Source organism: Diaphorina citri, unplaced genomic scaffold (genome assembly GCF_000475195.1).
Source record: "Diaphorina citri unplaced genomic scaffold, Diaci psyllid genome assembly version 1.1 scaffold1033, whole genome shotgun sequence".
In the NCBI taxonomy this organism is placed as follows: domain Eukaryota; kingdom Metazoa; phylum Arthropoda; class Insecta; order Hemiptera; family Psyllidae; genus Diaphorina; species Diaphorina citri.
The window spans coordinates 13,079-32,295 of record NW_007378463.1 but is presented as its reverse complement, the minus strand read 5'-3'; the positions used below and the strand labels follow the sequence as shown (position 1 = coordinate 32,295).

The 19,217-nt window shown below is 40.7% G+C and overlaps 2 protein-coding genes across 3 annotated transcripts in view; both read left to right on the top strand.

The window, feature by feature from the left end:
* The window catches only part of LOC113469328, a 30,391-nt gene that overhangs the window by 4,884 nt on the left and 6,290 nt on the right, over positions 1-19,217 (top strand). The window lies entirely within an intron of this gene.
* LOC103513840 (trafficking protein particle complex subunit 8-like) overlaps positions 3,229-19,217 on the top strand; it is a 20,430-nt gene continuing 4,441 nt past the window's right edge. The window contains exons 1-12 of one of the 2 annotated variants that reach the window (XM_026826934.1): positions 3,229-3,338; positions 3,598-3,846; positions 4,755-5,031; positions 6,673-6,855; positions 7,643-7,806; positions 9,286-9,410; positions 10,575-10,661; positions 16,439-16,500; positions 16,873-17,046; positions 17,442-17,758; positions 18,250-18,394; positions 18,785-18,878. In XM_026826934.1, coding sequence (XP_026682735.1) covers positions 3,653-3,846; positions 4,755-5,031; positions 6,673-6,855; positions 7,643-7,806; positions 9,286-9,410; positions 10,575-10,661; positions 16,439-16,500; positions 16,873-17,046; positions 17,442-17,758; positions 18,250-18,394; positions 18,785-18,878 — 1,822 coding nt within the window. In that variant the 5' untranslated portion in view covers positions 3,229-3,338; positions 3,598-3,652. The other variant, XM_026826935.1, reaches the window with a different exon arrangement.

Below are 19,217 nucleotides of genomic sequence, written 5' to 3'. Positions count from 1 at the left end.
TCGATCGATGTCGACTGAAACCGTACACTGCGTCGACAACATAGATTCACCTCGTCGATCGACGGCGTCGACTATGTGTGGACACAGCTTTAAAATCTTAACATGGATGGGATTCGAACCTGGACTGGCTGGACTTGGTGAGGATGTGCAGAGCTTCGGCTGTACCTCTCAGTCGGGAGTTGATAACCTTAGTACTGACTTGCTGAATACAGGCAAGACCTATGGATAGGTTGATACGGAGTACGGATAGCGAGTTCCACGTGAGGCGTAGACTAGTGATGACGAGACGGCCCTTGTCACCCGCGTTACCTGGAATATAGGGTTGGGAACAGGTGTCGAATCAGAGTTAGGTAGTAAAATCTGAATACAGGCAAGACCTCAGAAAAAGATGTATTTTACTTTCGGAAAAGGAACCTTTACTGTGACACCTTTTTAATTTCCTTATCCTATGGGAAGGAAAGTAACGTATCCGGTCAAAATTTCTATGTGATTTAATGTTATTATTAGTGCTTCAATGAAGTATAGAACTAGTCTGGCAGGGGGACTTTAAACAGGGAGGATACCAGCCTGAAATTTCCCTTGCTAAAGCAATAGCAAAGGTTAAGTATTGTCAGCCTAGTGAGCTTGGTTGGTGGCGCGTCTGCCTTGTAAGCGCTAGGCCGCGGGTTCGATTCCCGCCCGGGGGGCGGATTTTATCCTGATGGGATAATCTTCGTTCTCGGAACGGAACGGCTGGCTTTCCTCCTATCCTGTCATTCTTCTCTCTTCGATTTCGGGACGATAAGACCCTAGCAGTTACAGTTCGCTCTGTCAAACCTCTTAAAAAAAGGTTGAGTACGAAGGGCATTAACTCGTAAAATATTTGTAGTTAAAACCAAATGTCGGCCCAAAGCAATCACTCTCAGGCTTATTATTAAATGTGTTTATATTAGACATCCTAGGTTATAAAGTTATGAAATAGGTAACTACAAAACTTATTACCTTTATATGATACAATGGATACACGTTCCGGTTTTGATCTTATGCTACTCGAGTTTCGTCCATCTCCGTGGACTTTTTCAAGGAAACAAGGAAAGTTTCCTTGTTTCCTTGAAAGGAAAGACGAAACTCGAGTCGGATAAGATCAAAACCGGAACGTGTATCCATTGTATCATATAAAGGTAATAAGTTTTGTAGTTACCTAATTCATAACTTTATAACCCTGAAAAACCGCCGAAATACGGCCGAAAATCCGTTCGTTTGGCGGTTTATCCGCTTCTAGGGTACCTAGAAAAAAGCATCAAGTTTAATGGTTAATTATAAAAGCTTCGCTTTACGTAAAATCCTATACGTAACGATCCTATGAAATAAAAAAAAATCGTTTACCCTAATAAATGCAAGGTAAGCCTATGTAAAACTAATCTATCTATTATATAATTATAATAATAATAATAAATGAAAAAAATAATTTAAAAAAACCTCGGCCCCGCCGGGAATCGAACCCGGACCTCCTGCGTGCAAGCCTAGTGTGATACCCACTCCACCACAAAAGGCTACACAGAGAATTATTAAAGCACCACAGAGGTAATTTTGCGATGTTGCCAAAACAAAAATCTCAAAACTGGTTGGTTTGAAAACTGCGCAGTTTAAAATGTGTCAGAAACACTTGAGGTCTGTTAGGTCTGTTTTTCATTCCTACGCCGCATCGATGCGGCGTTCACTCTGCGTCAGGAGTGGGGGTAAAAATTGGAAATTCAACAAACATGACGACATCTAGTGGAGAAATTACGAAACATTTTTTTCATTTCCCTCAATACAATTACAATATGGCGGAACCTGAAGCTGCTCGAGACTCGCATCAGGGATTTAAGACGCAGCGTTGACGCTAAAGTAGGGGAAGTGGAATGAAAAACACGCGTCGGGTTCGCATCGCACCCACGTCGGAATGAAAAACAGACCTATGTTTTACACCGAGGGAACTGCTGTTCGAATTTCAGTAGTAATTTCATTCCTTTGGTATTCCATAATTGAGCCAAAGGAATACCATTTGTAAGATATCTAAAATAAATCAAATCCCAGTCAAACATAATGAAGGATACTGCCATTTGCCTATATTTCATTCATCGAGATCCATTTTCCTTCTAGATCTAAAAATGTATTTTGAAAAATATCCATCACTCTAATTTGTTTGTTTTTTCAGATAGCAAACAAGAAAGGAGTAAGCAGAACGCTCTTCAGTGCTACCAAACGATGGTTTGGTACGAGTAAGCCTGGAGCTCAGAGCCCTGGGGTTGCTCCCCCTCCTACTTCTGTGATGTAAGCATTGTGTCTTTCCCTTTTATTATCACGGTGGACTTTAAATCTGGAGGTTGCTGGTTCGAATCCAAGTGAAATCTTGAAATTTAGCAGAAACGATATTTTATGACAAGCATATATGCTTAGAACTCGAGTCGGATAAGATCAAAACCGGAACGTGTATCCATTGTATCATATAAAGGTAATAAGTTTTGTAGTTACCTATTTCATAACACTCTAAGGCTGATTTAGAGGGACTAAAAACGCCGACCTCGTCTGAACACGGGAATAGGCGAGGAAGAAGAATGAAGTATAGAACTCTCTCGGAAAAAAGGACCTTAGGGGCCCCGAATGATCTACCTTTACACTTCTTTACCTTTGGTATCCTCAATGAAGTCGAGTTTATCGATGATTTTCTCTCCGGGTCTGGTTTTCATTTGAACCAAGGAGAGATCAAATCGAACCTCCCTGTCTTCCCACAGGGAGTTTTCCGCCATTTCTGTCTCGCAAGCCTGATGAACTATTAGAATTATCCGTAAGGAAGGGCGAAAAAAAAGAAAGAACTACACGTACTTACACATACTGGGGGTGGGGGGCTTTGTTATTGTTATTTGGTTGCCATGACTACAGAAAGACTCCTGACTTAACACATGCTTTTCCCGAGACTGCAAAAATAGACAGGGACGTCTTTTTTCAGTCGTTTGGCACCAGTAGTGGGTAATATGTTTTACACCGAGGGAACTGCTGTTCGAATTTCAGTAGCGACACAACATAATTGAGCCAAAGGAATACCATTTGTAAGATATTTAAAATAAATCAAATCCCAGTCAAACATAATGAAGGATACTGCCATTTGCCTATATTTCATTCATCTAGATCCATTTTCCTTCTAGATCTAAAAATGTATTTTGAAAAATAACCATCACTCTAATTTGTTTGTTTTTTCAGATAGCAAACAAGAAAGGAGTAAGCAGAACGCTGTTCAGTGCTACCAAACGATGGTTTGGTACGAGTAAGCCTGGAGCTCAGAGCCCTGGGGTTGCTCCCCCTCCTACTTCTGTGATGTAAGCATTGTGTCTTTCCCTTTTATTATCACGGTGGACTTTAAATTTGGAGGTTGCTGGTTCGAATCCAAGTGAAATCTTGAAATTTAGCGTAGTATTTTTAGCAGGGAACGATATTTTATGACAAGCATATATGCTTAACACAATTAAAATTCCCTTCCGTTTCCTTCCAATAGGAAATAGCTTGTCCTCTCCAATTTCTGATTCACACATTTTTCACGATACCCACACATCTAATGCTCATTCCTTCACCTTCCAGATACTCGCACGATTCCCAAGAACTGCAGTTGCGTCGCTTGGGAGACCTATGCTTCATGTTTGGCCTTTACAATCTGGCGTTTCAAGCTTACCACTCCGCTAAGCGTGAGTTCGGGGCCGACAACGCGTGGTTATACTATGCAGGTGGCCTGGAGATGGCCTCTCTGAGTGCCTACCTGGCCAATATAGAGACTAGGAAGGCCGTGGAGTACCTGGAGGAGAGTATCAGCTGTTATCTGAATCATTGCAAGTAAGTGAAAGATATAGAGACTAGGAAGGCCGTGGAGTACCTGGAGGAGAGTATCAGCTGTTATCTGAATCATTGCAAGTAAGTGAAAGTTCATGACCCCGCCGGGAATCGAACCCGGGTCTCCCGCGTGCAAGGCGAGCGCAGTGATCACTACGCCATGGGAGCTGACAAAAATACAGTAGAGAATAGAATATACCCTGCTTTTAAGTGAAAGTTTTTTTTTTATGAAGAGAGAAAAAAAGTTGAGTGTTTCACTAGTAGAGGTGTTTTTTTTTTCTTTTGGGAAACTGACCACTGGAAAATTTACCACCACTCCACTTTTTTTTCTACATTGGACTCATGTGGTCTGTGTCGTAGCACGCCCATCCCGTAGTTGGGGTCGAACCCACGCCTTCCTGTTTACCAGGCGAGAGTTTACGCTACCGAGACAGGTTTACTACCATCTTTTAGGGCTGTTTGCCCCTACAGTACTGCCCTGCTTATACTGCCAGAAAGAGACTGCCAGAAATATAGAGATTGTACAGTTTGTATTTAACAAAAGAGTGTACCTATCTATGTACAATTGAAAAAAAAATGGACACCTTGGATCTTCTGCTCAGGCCAAAAGTTATATTTAAAAAAGCCTCTAAAAATATTTTTTATCATTGAGCCAAATGATGAAAAAGCTACCTTATAAAAGGAATTTTGACTTTGTTACATATATGCTAGTCAAAAATGCGAGACCTTGTTTAGACTGCTGGGGTAAAGGGACTTTTCAGTCCTATTCGGGCAGGATAAACAAGGTATATTCTATTCTATTCTACAGGCCTACACCCTCCACCTAAGCCTCGGAGTGGGCTTTTTGTGTATTGAGTAAAGCTGATTCCTAACTACAAGTGGAAGTTACTATCATATTCTCTTTCCCTCAGAATGCCCCAGTTCGCAACCCGGGCGACACTCCTGAGCTTCGAGTTTCTCAAGGACATAGGTTCCTATTCGGAGGCAGCCCGTCAGCTAGTTCGTATGACTAGTGAAGATTCAGATCTCCGTTCTGGTCTCCTATTAGAGCAGGCTGCCTATTGCTATCTGTACGCGTCTCGGAGTATGGCGCGGAAGTATGCTTTCCATTTGGTGCTGGCCGGACATCGGTATTCGAAAGCCAAACAGAGGCGGCACTCGTTGAGGTGCTATCGACAGGCGTATCAGGTGAGTGACAAACTCTTTACTGAGTGGAGGTCCCGGGTTCGATTACCGGCGGGGTCGAAGTTTTTTCGGCTCTGTGCTTTAATTTTTGGGGTGCACCCAGCCTCGTGAGGACTTTAATCGAGTAGCGATCAGTGACGGCATTACCAGTGTAAAAAGATTATTGAAATATCGAAATTGATTGCAAAGGAGGCACTTAGTAATGCTGTGATATCCATAAAATTTGTGAAAAAGCTCTGCTTTACCACAAAGAATTTGAGATTTGATTTGATAAAATTCCATACCTCGACATTTCAGGTGATATTATCCACTGTACCGAGGAGTAGTGGACAGATTCATATTGAAGGTGTATGTTATCAACTATGTTCTTCCAATAGACAGGTTGAATGAAGTTAGTTGATGTTAGGCATTTAGTAATGCTGTGATATCCATAAAATTTGTGAAAAAGCTCTGCTTTACCACAAAGAATTTGAGATTTGATTTGATAAAATGGTGATAGTGGACAGGTTCATATTGAAGGTGTCTGTTAACAACTATGTTCTTCCAATAGACAGGTTGAATGAAGTTAGTTGATGTGTATTTCAGGTGATAGTGGACAGGTTCATATTGAAGGTGTCTGTTAACAACTATGTTCTTCCAATAGACAGGTTGAATGAAGTTAGTTGATGTGTACTTCAGGTGATAGTGGACAGGTTCATACTGAAGGAGTCTGTTATCAACTATGTTCTTCCAATAGACAGGTTGAATGAACTTAGTTGATGTGTATTTCAGGTGATAGGAGACAACTGGCGAGGTACTTCCTCCGATATACGCAACGAGTGAGTCATGACTTCAGCCAAAACAAGTGAGTATTACTTTTTTTTTACACTGATGATGTCAGCAATGGTGAAACATGTCTGTCCAAATAAACAATAAAAACCCCTCCCCCAACTGTGAAGAGTATAAGCTACTGTTGTTCTTCTTTTTCAAGATGAATCTTCACAAATTTACGTCAGAATCCATCAGTATATTACTTATTCATTTACGAAATTAGTTGATAAGGTTTGATAGAGGAATCTGTAACAACGGAGGCCTTATCGTCCCGAAAGCGAAGAGAGAAGAAAGACAGGATAGGGAGAAAGCCAGCCGTACCGAAAATGAACTTTATCTATTTGTGATAAATTTCGCCCGAGTTTCAAGTCTCGATATAGTTTGGATGAGTTATAGGCCCGATATACACCTAGTACTGACGTAAAGTGACGTGTGTTACCAGGAACCAGGTTGGTAAAGATGAATTCAAATCTGAAATCATGATGAAAAGAAAACATGAATTAAACATGTTGGGTGGAAGAGCTCCTCCTGTGCCCTAAATCACCAAAGTATGGAAAAGTGAGCCTCGTGAGGACTTTAATCGAGTAGCGATCAGTGACGGCATTACCAGTGTAAAAAGATTATTGAAATATCGAAATTGATTGCAAAGAAGGAACTTAGTAATGCTGTGATCTCCATAAAATTTGTGAAAAAGCTCTGCTTTACCACAAAGAATTTGAGATTTGATTTGATAAAATTGCATACCTCGACTGAGATTGAACCCGCGCCCTCCTGTTTACCAGGCGAGCGTCTTGACCACTACACCACTGACCCAGTATTTATCTTGTATTTCAGATATATGAGAACTCAGGTTGGAGTGCGGCCACAGATCACATTCACCTCACCATAGGCAAACACACTGCTTCACTACAACAACTAGAAGAGTCTGTCCACTCCATGGCTAAACTCCTGGGTCCCAGCAAACAACCGCCTGTCCAACAGGAGATGTTCCTGAGGGATTATATACTCACCTTACAGGTACGTGATTGAAGGAACGGAGTTAAAGTTTACGTTTTCATTTGACGAGTTTACAAGTTTCCATTTAGTTCCATCGTATCAAAGGCCTCAAAAAAACGTAGTACTTTGGTACAAGTTTGAGCTCGATCCGATAACCAGGGTCGGAGCTACCTATTTTAAGGGAATCTCAATTTTTCGGCAATATCAGGGGCGGCCCCAGGGAGGTCAACTTCAAAATCTTAATCAAGAACCCCCTACTTGTGATACATCATATCAAAGGCCTTAAAAAACGTAGTACTTTAGTACAAGTTTGAACTCGATCCAACAACGAGGGCCGAAGTAGTGGCCTATCCATTTTTTTCATTTTTCCGTGTTCTCCCGACAATAGGGGAAGCACCAAAAAAGGGAAATTCATCTCGTTCGGTAATTTGTGCTTCAAATAGGTCCCACTAATAGTTCATATTGAAATTTGAAACTCGAAAATAAAATTTCGAAACATCCATTTTTAAGGCCATCAGGGCCGAAAGCCTGAATTTCATTTTTGGGACTAGTTTTCCCTGAACTATGTAGTTCAATTAGTTCATGTACCAACCTCAGTGGTTAGCACGATGGACTTCGAATCTGGAGGTTGGTGGTTCGAGTCCACCAAGTCAAGCCATACAATTTCGCGTAGTACATTAAGCGAGGAACACCATTTGTGACAATCATTTATACTTTACACATTTAAAATTCCTTTCTCTTCTCTCTTCTGTTTCTCAATTAGATCATGTTGTTATTTTAAATATGTATTTTATGTTTTGTCTTTCAGCAATTGAACAAGACAAGTCCACACTTGGACCTAGTGCTACCTATCCCGCAGGTGAATCAGCAAAGTATCCAAGTACTTCTAGGCACTCCTATTGACCCTGAGAAACCCCTGGGCACTCCTGCCTCGGGCATTAGCTTCCATGAGTCTCGAACTAGTATAGCCAGGTAAGAATATGAGAAGTTACTTGATTTTTTACCTGCTAAGGTCTTTAGTGGTGCTGTCCTGCCTCGGTGGCGTAGTGGTCAAGATGCTCGCCTGATAAACAGGAGGGCGTGGGTTCGATCCCAGCCGAGACATGGAATTTTATCCTCATTTATTTGAGAATTTGACCACATAATAATGGAGTTTTAAAGGTTAGGTGGTACAGAACGCCCCCAGAGTCAACCTCGCCTAGTGGTTACCTTCCACTCAAGAGTCTATTATTATTAGGGACGGGGGTTTTACCCACCATTTGGCGACAGGCTACCCGCCTACTCACCTCACCCTAAAGGAGGAAAACTATCGATAGTCGGCTCCATCGATAGTTTTCGACAGTTTTTTTATTACATTGTTTCTAAAGGTCATATCCCCCCAAAAGACCTAACCTAACCTAATTTAAAGAAAATTATTATTTAGGAATTTTCTTTTTGGTCACAGGGTTTTATTTCATTTTTTTTTTTTTACAAAATATTTTTTTTTACACTTTTCACTTCTAAAACGACCAAACCAAACGAAAAATGTGCAGAAAAAAACTATCGAAAACTATCGATAGTCAAGCCTCAACTATCGATAGCGTTCGATAGTCAAAACTATCGATAGTTCTCCTCCTCTACCATTTGGCAACAAGCTACCCGCCTACTCACCTCACCCAGCCTGAGCAGCCAGCAGCACTCGATAGCGCAGATGGTCACCCATCCGGTTACTAACCACACGCAACGTTGCTTAACTTAAAGGGGAACTGGTACATTCAAAGTGCTATCGTCGCTGGCTCCGGGTAGGTATGTGTACTTGGAGTCCATCCTTTTATTCTTTCTTTACTTTCTATTACTATAGCAACCTCCGTGGTCGAGTGGGTATCACACTAGGCTTGCACGCAAGAGGTCCGCGTTCGATTCCCGGCGGGGCCGAGGTTTTTTTCGGCTCTGTGCTTGGAGTTCGGGGTGCACGCAGCCTCGTGAGAACAATATTGAGTAGCTACTTCAATCGAGTAGCGACCTGTGGCGGCATTACCAGCGTAAAAAGATGATTGAAATATGGAAATTGATTGCAAAGGAAAAGGAGGCACTTGGTAATGTTGTGATATCCACTCATTACCAGCGTAAAAAGATGATTGAAATATGGAAATTGATTGCAAAGGAAAAGGAGGCACTTGGTAATGTTGTGATATCCACTAAAGTTATGAAAAAGCTTGTTTTTTATTTTTTGTTCATCGGGGGAATAGAACTATACCTTTCTTTTTTCTATCGGGGGAATAGAATCATACCCTTCTGGCTTCAAGTTTTGCAATCGGGGGAATCGGTATAAAATGGGGGGAATTGAATGCTGTCCCACTAAAGTTATGAAAAAGCCCTGCTTTACTACACAAAAAAAAAGTAAAAAATTGAGATTTGATTTGATTTGATACTTTCTATTACTAAAGTGTTACCATTTACTCAATGTTACAGGTGGCACAAACTGGAAGAGCAGATTCTATCTCTAGTCAATAACAATGTAACCCTTGTATTCAAACCCCTAGTGTGTTTATTCTCTAGTAATAATAGTTCTAATTTGCCTGTCGCTGTGGTTGGAGGTAAGTAATACTATTATTGGTAAAATTAAAGCATCTCAAAAATACAATTATTCAAACCCCTAGTGTGTTTATTCTCTAGTAATAATAGTTCTAATTTGCCTGTCGCTGTGGTTGGAGGTAAGTAATACTATTATTGTTAAAATTAAAGCACCTCAAAAATACAATATGTAAACGCAGTTTCTTTGTGTTATTGTATCACAACTTTGGTGCTCACTGCAGCATTGTAGGATTTTTTCCAGTACCTCAATAATCCTAACATCCAATGTTTACCTACCATGCTGGCACCGGTCGCTATGCGCATTTATATGTCATAGCTACTCATTTTTCTCACGAGGCTGAGTGGGCCCCGCAACAGCCAGTCACGGAATCAATCATTTGCATGATACAAATTTCATGACCCCGCCGGGAATCGAACCCGGGTCTCCCGCGTGCAAGGCGAGCGCAGTGATCACTACGCCATGGGAGCTGACAAAAATACAGTAGAGAATAGAATATACCCTGCTTTTACTGCCAGAAAGAGACTGCCAGAAATATAGAGATTGTACAGTTTGTATTTAACAAAAGAGTGTACCTATCTATGTACAATTGAAAAAAAAATGGACACCTTGGATCTTCTGCTCAGGCCAAAAGTTATATTTAAAAAAGCCTCTAAAAATATTTTTTATCATTGAGCCAAATGATGAAAAAGCTACCTTATAAAAGGAATTTTGACTTTGTTACATATATGCTAGTCAAAAATGCTGTTACCCACATACACCAAGATAAATTTTATGACTTGACTTAGACTCGAACCACCAACCTCCAGATCCGAAGTTTTATTGTTTTGTTTTGTCACAAATTTCATTTTCCACTAATACGCCCAGAATCCTAGATAAATTTTATGCCTTGACTTGGACTCGAACCACCAACCTCCAGATCCGAAGTTTTATTGTTTTGTTTTGTCACAAATTTCATTTTCCACTAATACGCCCAGAATCCTAGATAAATTTTATGCCTTGACTTAGACTCGAACCACCAACCTCCAGATCCGAAGTTTTATTGTTTTGTTTTGTCACAAATTTCATTTTCCACTAATACGCCTAGAATCCTAGATAAATTTTATGACTTGACTTGGAGTCGAACCACCAACCTCCAGATCTGAAGTTCTCTAATTTTGTTTTGCAGAGAAAATCTGTGTCAATGTAGAGCTGTGGAACCCAATGAACATTCCAATTCATATTCAGGATCTAACACTAGAAGTGAAAAGCTCAGATGTTACGGTGGAACCTTTACCTCTCACTTCACTCACTCTGGCCCCTGATTCCAAGACTGAGGTGAGAACTAATTTTATTTTCCATGTTCTCCCGCCTATAGGGGAAGCGCCAAAAATGAGAAAATCAATCGATCGGTGATTTGTGCTTCTACTAATGGTTCACATTCTGTCCCAAAAATGAAATTTCGAAACATTGATTTTCATTCCCGGAGGCCATCAGGGCTGAAAGTCTAAACACACTGTAAGTGTGTTTTAGAGACCTTGACAAAATGAACTTCTGATAAATGTAAATAATTGAATAGTGAAAAAATTGCCCATTTTATAGTGAAAAAAACTATGTTCTTCCAATAGACAGGTTGAATGAAGTTAGTTGATGTGTATTTCAGGTGATATTATCCACTGTACCGAGGAGTAGTGGACAGGTTCATATTGAAGGTGTATGTTATCAACTATGTTCTTCCAATAGAGAAGATCTCATTTGTATTCCGGGGACTCAGAAGTTCTCTCCCTCCCCCTCCTCTCTAGCTGTACAAGTCATCGAGTATGCACCTTGTCTTCAGGTAAGATTTTTTTTTTCAAGAGGTTTGTTACAGGGGACTATAACTGATAAGGTCTTATCGTCCCGAAAACGAAGAGAGAAGGAGGACAAGATAGGAAAACGCCATCCGTTCCAAAAACGAACCTTCAGCTCTGTGTTTGGAGTTCGGGGTGCTCTCAGCCTCGTGAGGACAAGTGAGTAGCTACTTTATTCGAGTAGCGACCAGTGGCGGCATTACCAGTGTAAAAAAAAATATTGAAATATGGAAATTGAATGCAAAGGAGGAACTTAGTAATGCTGTGATTGTGATACCGACAAAAGTTGTGAATTGCTTCACTACAACAACTAGAAGAGTCTGTCCACTCCATGGCTAAACTCCTGGGTCCCAGCAAACAACCGCCTGTCCAACAGGAGATGTTCCTGAGGGATTATATACTCACCTTACAGGTACGTGATTGAAGGAACGGAGTTAAAGTTTACGTTTTCATTTGACGAGTTTACAAGTTTCCATTTAGTTCCATCGTATCAAAGGCCTCAAAAAAACGTAGTACTTTGGTACAAGTTTGAGCTCGATCCGATAACCAGGGTCGGAGCTACCTATTTTAAGGGAATCTCAATTTTTCGGCAATATCAGGGGCGGCCCCAGGGAGGTCAACTTCAAAATCTTAATCAAGAACCCCCTACTTGTGATACATCATATCAAAGGCCTTAAAAAACGTAGTACTTTGGTACAAGTTTGAGCTCGATCCGATAACCAGGGTCGGAGCTACCTATTTTAAGGGAATCTCAATTTTTCGGCAATATCAGGGGCGGCCCCAGGGAGGTCAACTTCAAAATCTTAATCAAGAACCCCCTACTTGTGATACATCATATCAAAGGCCTTAAAAAACGTAGTACTTTAGTACAAGTTTGAGCTCAATCCAACAACGAGGGCCAAAGTTGTGGCCTTTCCAATTTTTCATTTTTCCATGTTCTCCCGACAATAGGGGAAGCACCAAAAAAGGGAAATTCATCTCGTTCGGTAATTTGTGCTTCAAATAGGTCCCACTAATAGTTCATATTGAAATTTGAAACTCGAAAATAAAATTTCGAAACATCCATTTTTAAGGCCATCAGGGCCGAAAGCCTGAATTTCATTTTTGGGACTAGTTTTCCCTGAACTATGTAGTTCAATTAGTTCATGTACCAACCTCAGTGGTTAGCACGATGGACTTCGAATCTGGAGGTTGGTGGTTCGAGTCCACCAAGTCAAGCCATACAATTTCGCGTAGTACATTAAGCGAGGAACACCATTTGTGACAATCATTTATACTTTACACATTTAAAATTCCTTTCTCTTCTCTCTTCTGTTTCTCAATTAGATCATGTTGTTATTTTAAATATGTATTTTATGTTTTGTCTTTCAGCAATTGAACAAGACAAGTCCACACTTGGACCTAGTGCTACCTATCCCGCAGGTGAATCAGCAAAGTATCCAAGTACTTCTAGGCACTCCTATTGACCCTGAGAAACCCCTGGGCACTCCTGCCTCGGGCATTAGCTTCCATGAGTCTCGAACTAGTATAGCCAGGTAAGAATATGAGAAGTTACTTGATTTTTTACCTGCTAAGGTCTTTAGTGGTGCTGTCCTGCCTCGGTGGCGTAGTGGTCAAGATGCTCGCCTGATAAACAGGAGGGCGTGGGTTCGATCCCAGCCGAGACATGGAATTTTATCCTCATTTATTTGAGAATTTGACCACATAATAATGGAGTTTTAAAGGTTAGGTGGTACAGAACGCCCCCAGAGTCAACCTCGCCTAGTGGTTACCTTCCACTCAAGAGTCTATTATTATTAGGGACGGGGGTTTTACCCACCATTTGGCGACAGGCTACCCGCCTACTCACCTCACCCTAAAGGAGGAAAACTATCGATAGTCGGCTCCATCGATAGTTTTCGACAGTTTTTTTATTACATTGTTTCTAAAGGTCATATCCCCCCAAAAGACCTAACCTAACCTAATTTAAAGATCTATTACGATTCGGATAATGTGGGAGATACTAAGAGCAAACTCAGGTAGGTGTTGTTTATTTTTGGTTCCAGGTTTCTGGGAGACTGCTTTTTTCCCCCCCAATTTCGGAGGGTCAAAAAAAATTGGTTTTTTTTGGAGAGGGGAAAAATGACTGATTGAAGTTAGCAAATTTAAGTTCAAGTACAAATGGTAACTTTACCATTACTGTTAAAATTGGTACTCGTATTTTGCAGTGAAAATTTGGAATTATGAGTGCAATTTTTTTTTTGTTCGTGTTGGTAATTAAAGCCAAGACCTTTTGCATGACAAGCAAACGCGTTACCTTTGGCCTAACCGTGTCCCTATTTGCAAGTATTTTCGCAATTTGAATACCCCTACAGAACAGAAGTACTTACAGGGATGATGAATATGTGTAAAGAATGAAAGAATAAATTTATTACCTAGCTCCTAGTACACCATTTTTTTTTTCTTTTTTTTTTTTTTCAAGTTTTAATGATCTCGTAAAATGTTGAAATCCTTACGCAAGAAATCTGATGAAATTGGTCCCTATAATAAAAACAATACCTACTCCCCTACTAAGTTTTGTAAGAAGTTGATTTACAATCAGGACGGCTCAGTAATATTTTTATTGTTTTGATAGTGACATCAATATTGAATCGAAATTTGGATCATGCCTTTTCCACAAGTTTGGCCATGCCTCGGGATGAACTAGCGGGATTCCGGAGCGAAGCGACGGAATTCAGCTAGTAATACTATAACCCTATAATGTCCTATTAATAACATTAACCCTTTGTGTCCTCAGAAATCTCTCTACACAAGCAGGAAGTGAGTCACTCTCTAATTCAAGCAGAAGCCCTAACTCCGGCCACCGACCCCAATGTGTCCACCAACTCTACCGATACCATATCCGACATAGACCTGAGTGGCGGCCGTGGGGGCCCGTCCCATATTCTGCCCCTGTGGTTACAGGCCCCGCCTGAGATAGGCCCGGCCTCGGTGGAGCTGCTGTTCTATTACGATTCGGATAATGTGGGGGATACTAAGAGCAAACTCAGGTAGGTGTTGTTTATTTTTGGTTCCAGGTTTCTGGGAGACTGCTTTTTTTCCCCCCAATTTCGGAGGGTCAAAAAAATTGGTTTTTTTTGGAGAGAGGAAAAATGACTGATTGAAGTTAGCAAATTTAAGTTCAAGTACAAATGGTAACTTTACCATACGATTCGGATAATGTGGGAGATACTAAGAGCAAACTCAGGTAGGTGTTGTTTATTTTTGGTTCCAGGTTTCTGGGAGACTGGTTTTTTTCCCCCAATTTCGGAGGGTCAAAAAAATGGGTGTTTTTTGGAGAGGGGAAAAATGACTGATTGAAGTTAGCAAATTTAAGTTCAAGTACAAATGGTAACTTTACCATTACCTACCGTTAAAATTGGTACTCGTATTTTGCAGTGAAAATTTGGAATTATGAGTGCAATTTTTTTTGTTCGTGCTGGTAATTAAAGCTAAGACCTTTTGCATGACAAGCAAACGCGTTACCTTTGGCCTAACCGTGTCCCTATTTGGAAGTATTTTCGCAATTTGAATACCCCTACAGAACAGAAGTACTTACAGGGATGATGAAGAATATGTGTAAAGAATATTGTAAATAATGAAAGAATAAATTTATTATTACCTAGCTCCTAGTACTCCATTTTTTTTTTCCAAGTTTTAATTTGTCCAACTTATTTTGTGTTGCTCAGGTATCGCCTACTGAGACATACATTTCACCTGACCGTCCTCAGCTCACTGCACTGCAGTGTACTGGCTTCCCGATCCTGTGCCTCTAGTCAATCTACACCCACAGTGAACCTCAGACTACAAGTCAAGAACACTAGCTCCCCCCAGGTAAAATATATAAAACACCCTGTATATAGAAGTTAAAAATTTGGACCGATTGCAATAGTTTCTCATTACCTTGTATAGGTTCCCTATACGTAAGGGTTACACCCACAGTGAACCTCAGACTACAAGTCAAGAACACTAGCTCCCCCCAGGTAAAATATATAAAACACCCTGTATATAGAAGTTAATAATTTTGGACTGATTCCAATAGTTTCTCATTACCTTGTATAGGTTCCCTATACGTAAGGGCAATAGAAAGTAAAAAAATAAAATAGAGGAATATAATTGTGGCAAAAATGCTTGTCACACATGTCGTTTCTCGCTTAATACACTACGCTAAATTTTATGACTTGACTTGAACTCGAACCGAAAACCTCCAGATCCACCGCGCCAACCACTACACCACTGAAGTGGTTCACAAAAAAAAATTGGATTTCAGATCTTTAGGTTGGTGGTTCGACGGGAATTGATCCCGTGACCTAGCGCTTACAAGACGGGTGCTCTACGTTCCAAACTAACTAGGCCGGTTTGTTTAGAATAAAGTTCGTCCCGGGCTGGAATCGATCCCGCGACCTAGCGGTTACAAGACGGGCGCGCTACCTTCCAAGTTAACTAGGCCGGTTTGTTTAGAATAAAGTTCGTCCCGGGCTGGAATCGATCCCACGACCTAGCGGTTACAAGACAGGCGCTCTGCCTTCCAAGCTAACTAGACTGGTTTGTTCTCCCCCGATCTTGTGTGTACAGGTATAAAATTAGAGTATGTCGATTTCCCCTCATAACAAGATATTATAATTATGTAAAACCTTGATTTATCATGGTATCAATTAAATTTGTGACTAGTAAACGCCATTTAGATCATATCTCCCTGTCCAGTTCTAATTGGAAACTGAAGCCTTCCTGTCTACCTCATGATAGTAAGTTTCATTTAGATCATATCTCCCTGTCCAGTTCTAATTGGAAACTGAAGCCTTCCTGTCTACCTCATGATAGTAAGTTTAAAAAAAAAAAAAACTTCGATCCTTCTGGGAATTGAACCGGCGATAACCACTCGGCTACGAATGTTGCTTGGATACTTAGGCGGGGGGGAAATACCTCTAAGCACCTCTTACCACGGGATAAGAGGTACTTGGGTGGGAGGAAAAATAGAACATGGTATTAATAGACTTCGGATGCCTTTTCTCGCCTCCTTTTCTGGTTCAACACGGCGGGACAAATAGAAAGTAATCCATTGAAATTTTGAAAGAGTACATTTTTTTCCGTCTTTTGTGGTCATCGAACCGAGCACCTTCTGCTTGGCAAACAATCGCGTTGCCACTGGACTAACAGGATCTAACACTAGAAGTGAAAAGCTCAGATGTTACGGTGGAACCTTTACCTCTCACTTCACTCACTCTGGCCCCTGATTCCAAGACAGAGGTGAGAACTAATTTTATTTTAATTGTTTCATGTTTAATTGTTTCATGTTTAATTGTTTCATGTTTAATTGTTTCATGTTTAATTGTTTCTAATTTAATTTTAATTGTTTCAATCGATCGGTGATTTGTGCTTCTAGTAATGGTTCACATTCTGTCCCAAAAATGAAATTTCGAAACATTGATTTTCACTCCCGGAGGCCATCAGGGCTGAAAGTCTAAACACACTGTAAGTGTGTTTTGGAAACCTTGACAAAATGAACTTCTGATTCTGATGTAAATAATTGAATAGTGAAAAAATTGCCCATTTTATAGTGAAAAAAACTATGTTCTTCCAATAGACAGGTTGAATGAAGTTAGTTGATGTGTATTTCAGGTGATATTATCCACTGTACCGAGGAGTAGTGGACAGGTTCATATTGAAGGTGTATGTTATCAACTATGTTCTTCCAATAGAGAAGATCTCATTTGTATTCCGGGGACTCAGAAGTTCTCTCCCTCCCCCTCCTCTCTAGCTGTACAAGTCATCGAGTATGCACCTTGTCTTCAGGTAAGATTTTTTTTTTCAAGAGGTTTGTTACAGGGGACTATAACTGATAAGGTCTTATCGTCCCGAAAACGAAGAGAGAAGGAGGACAAGATAGGAAAACGCCATCCGTTCCAAAAACGAACCTTCAGCTCTGTGTTTGGAGTTCGGGGTGCTCTCAGCCTCGTGAGGACAAGTGAGTAGCTACTTTATTCGAGTAGCGACCAGTGGCGGCATTACCAGTGTAAAAAAAAATATTGAAATATGGAAATTGAATGCAAAGGAGGAACTTAGTAATGCTGTGATTGTGATACCGACAAAAGTTGTGAATAGGCTCTGCTTTAACACAATCATATTCAGGATTTTTTTTTTTTTTTTACTATCAATAAATAAATTTGTATGTTTATTTATCTCAACAGATCTACTTCCGTAACGTTCAGTCCACTGTGCTCAGTCAGGAGTTACAAGAGTTGCGTCTTGTACTCAAGAACCTGGGTTCGAATCCCATCCGACGCATATTTCTAGCGTCCCCCACCCCCGCCCTATTCTGCCTCTCCTCGTCAGCCCCCTGCTCCCCTCACGTGACAGAGGTGCCCCTACCTACGGCCCTGGCCCCTGGGAGCTCCTATATTCTGCCCCTGTGGTTACAGGCCCCGCCTGAGATAGGCCCGGCCTCGGTGGAGCTGCTGTTCTATTACGATTCGGATAATGTGGGAGATACTAAGAGCAAACTCAGGTAGGTGTTGTTTATTTTTGGTTCCAGGTTTCTGGGAGACTGGTTTTTACTTTCCTTATTTTCCCCCAATTTCGGAGGGTCAAAAAAATGGGTGTTTTTTGGAGAGGGGAAAAATGACTGATTGAAGTTAGCAAATTTAAGTTCAAGTACAAATGGTAACTTTACCATTACCTACCGTTAAAATTGGTACTCGTATTTTGCAGTGAAAATTTGGAATTATGAGTGCAATTTTTTTTGTTCGTGCTGGTAATTAAAGCCAAGACCTTTTGCATGACAAGCAAACGCGTTACCTTTGGCCTAACCGTGTCCCTATTTGGAAGTATTTTCGCAATTTGAATACCCCTACAGAACAGAAGTACTTACAGGGACGATGAAGAATATGTGTAAAGAATGAAAGAATAAATTTATTACCTAGCTCCTAGTACACCATTTTTTTTTTCTTTTTTTTTTTTTCAAGTTTTAATGTGTCCAACTTATTTTGTGTTGCTCAGGTATCGCCTACTGAGACATACATTTCACCTGACCGTCCTCAGCTCACTGCACTGCAGTGTACTGGCTTCCCGATCCTGTGCCTCTAGTCAATCTACACCCACAGTGAACCTCAGACTACAAGTCAAGAACACTAGCTCCCCCCAGGTAAAATATATAAAACACCCTGTATATAGAAGTTAAAAATTTGGACCGATTGCAATAGTTTCTCATTACCTTGTATAGGTTCCCTATACGTAAGGGCAATAGAAAGTAAAAAAATAAAATAGAGGAATATAATTGTGGCAAAAATGCTTGTCACACATGTCGTTTCTCGCTTAATACACTACGCTAAATTTTATGACTTGACTTGAACTCGAACCGAAAACCTCCAGATCCACCGCGCTAACCACTACACCATTGAAGTGGTTCACAAAAAAAAATGGATTTCAGATCTTTAGGTTGGTGGTTCGACGGGAATCGATCCCACGACCTAGCGTTTACAAGACGGGCGCGCTACCTTCCAAGTTAACTAGGCCGGTTTGTTCCATGTTGCAGGATAATAATCCCGTATCCACTGTAATTCATTTAGATCATATCTCCCTGTCCAGTTCTAATTGGAAACTGAAGCCTTCCAGTCTGCCTCATGATAGTAAGTTCTTCTTCTTAGTGTGCCATGTCCATTACTGGACGTTGGCGATCAAAATAGTAAGTTTAAAAAAAGTAAAAAAAAAACTTCGATCCTTCTGGAAATTGAACCGGCGATACCCACTCAGCTACAAATGTTACCGGCTACCTACCTCGGTGGTGTAGTGGTCAAGGCGCTCGCCTGGTAAACAGGAGGGCGTGGGTTCAATCCCAGCCGAGGTATGGAATTTTATCCTCAATATAAATTGAGAATTTGACCACAATAATAGTAGTAGCCTACTGCTGGAGTAAAGGGACTTTTCAGTCCTATGCGAGCAGTATAAATAAGCACTATTATTATTAT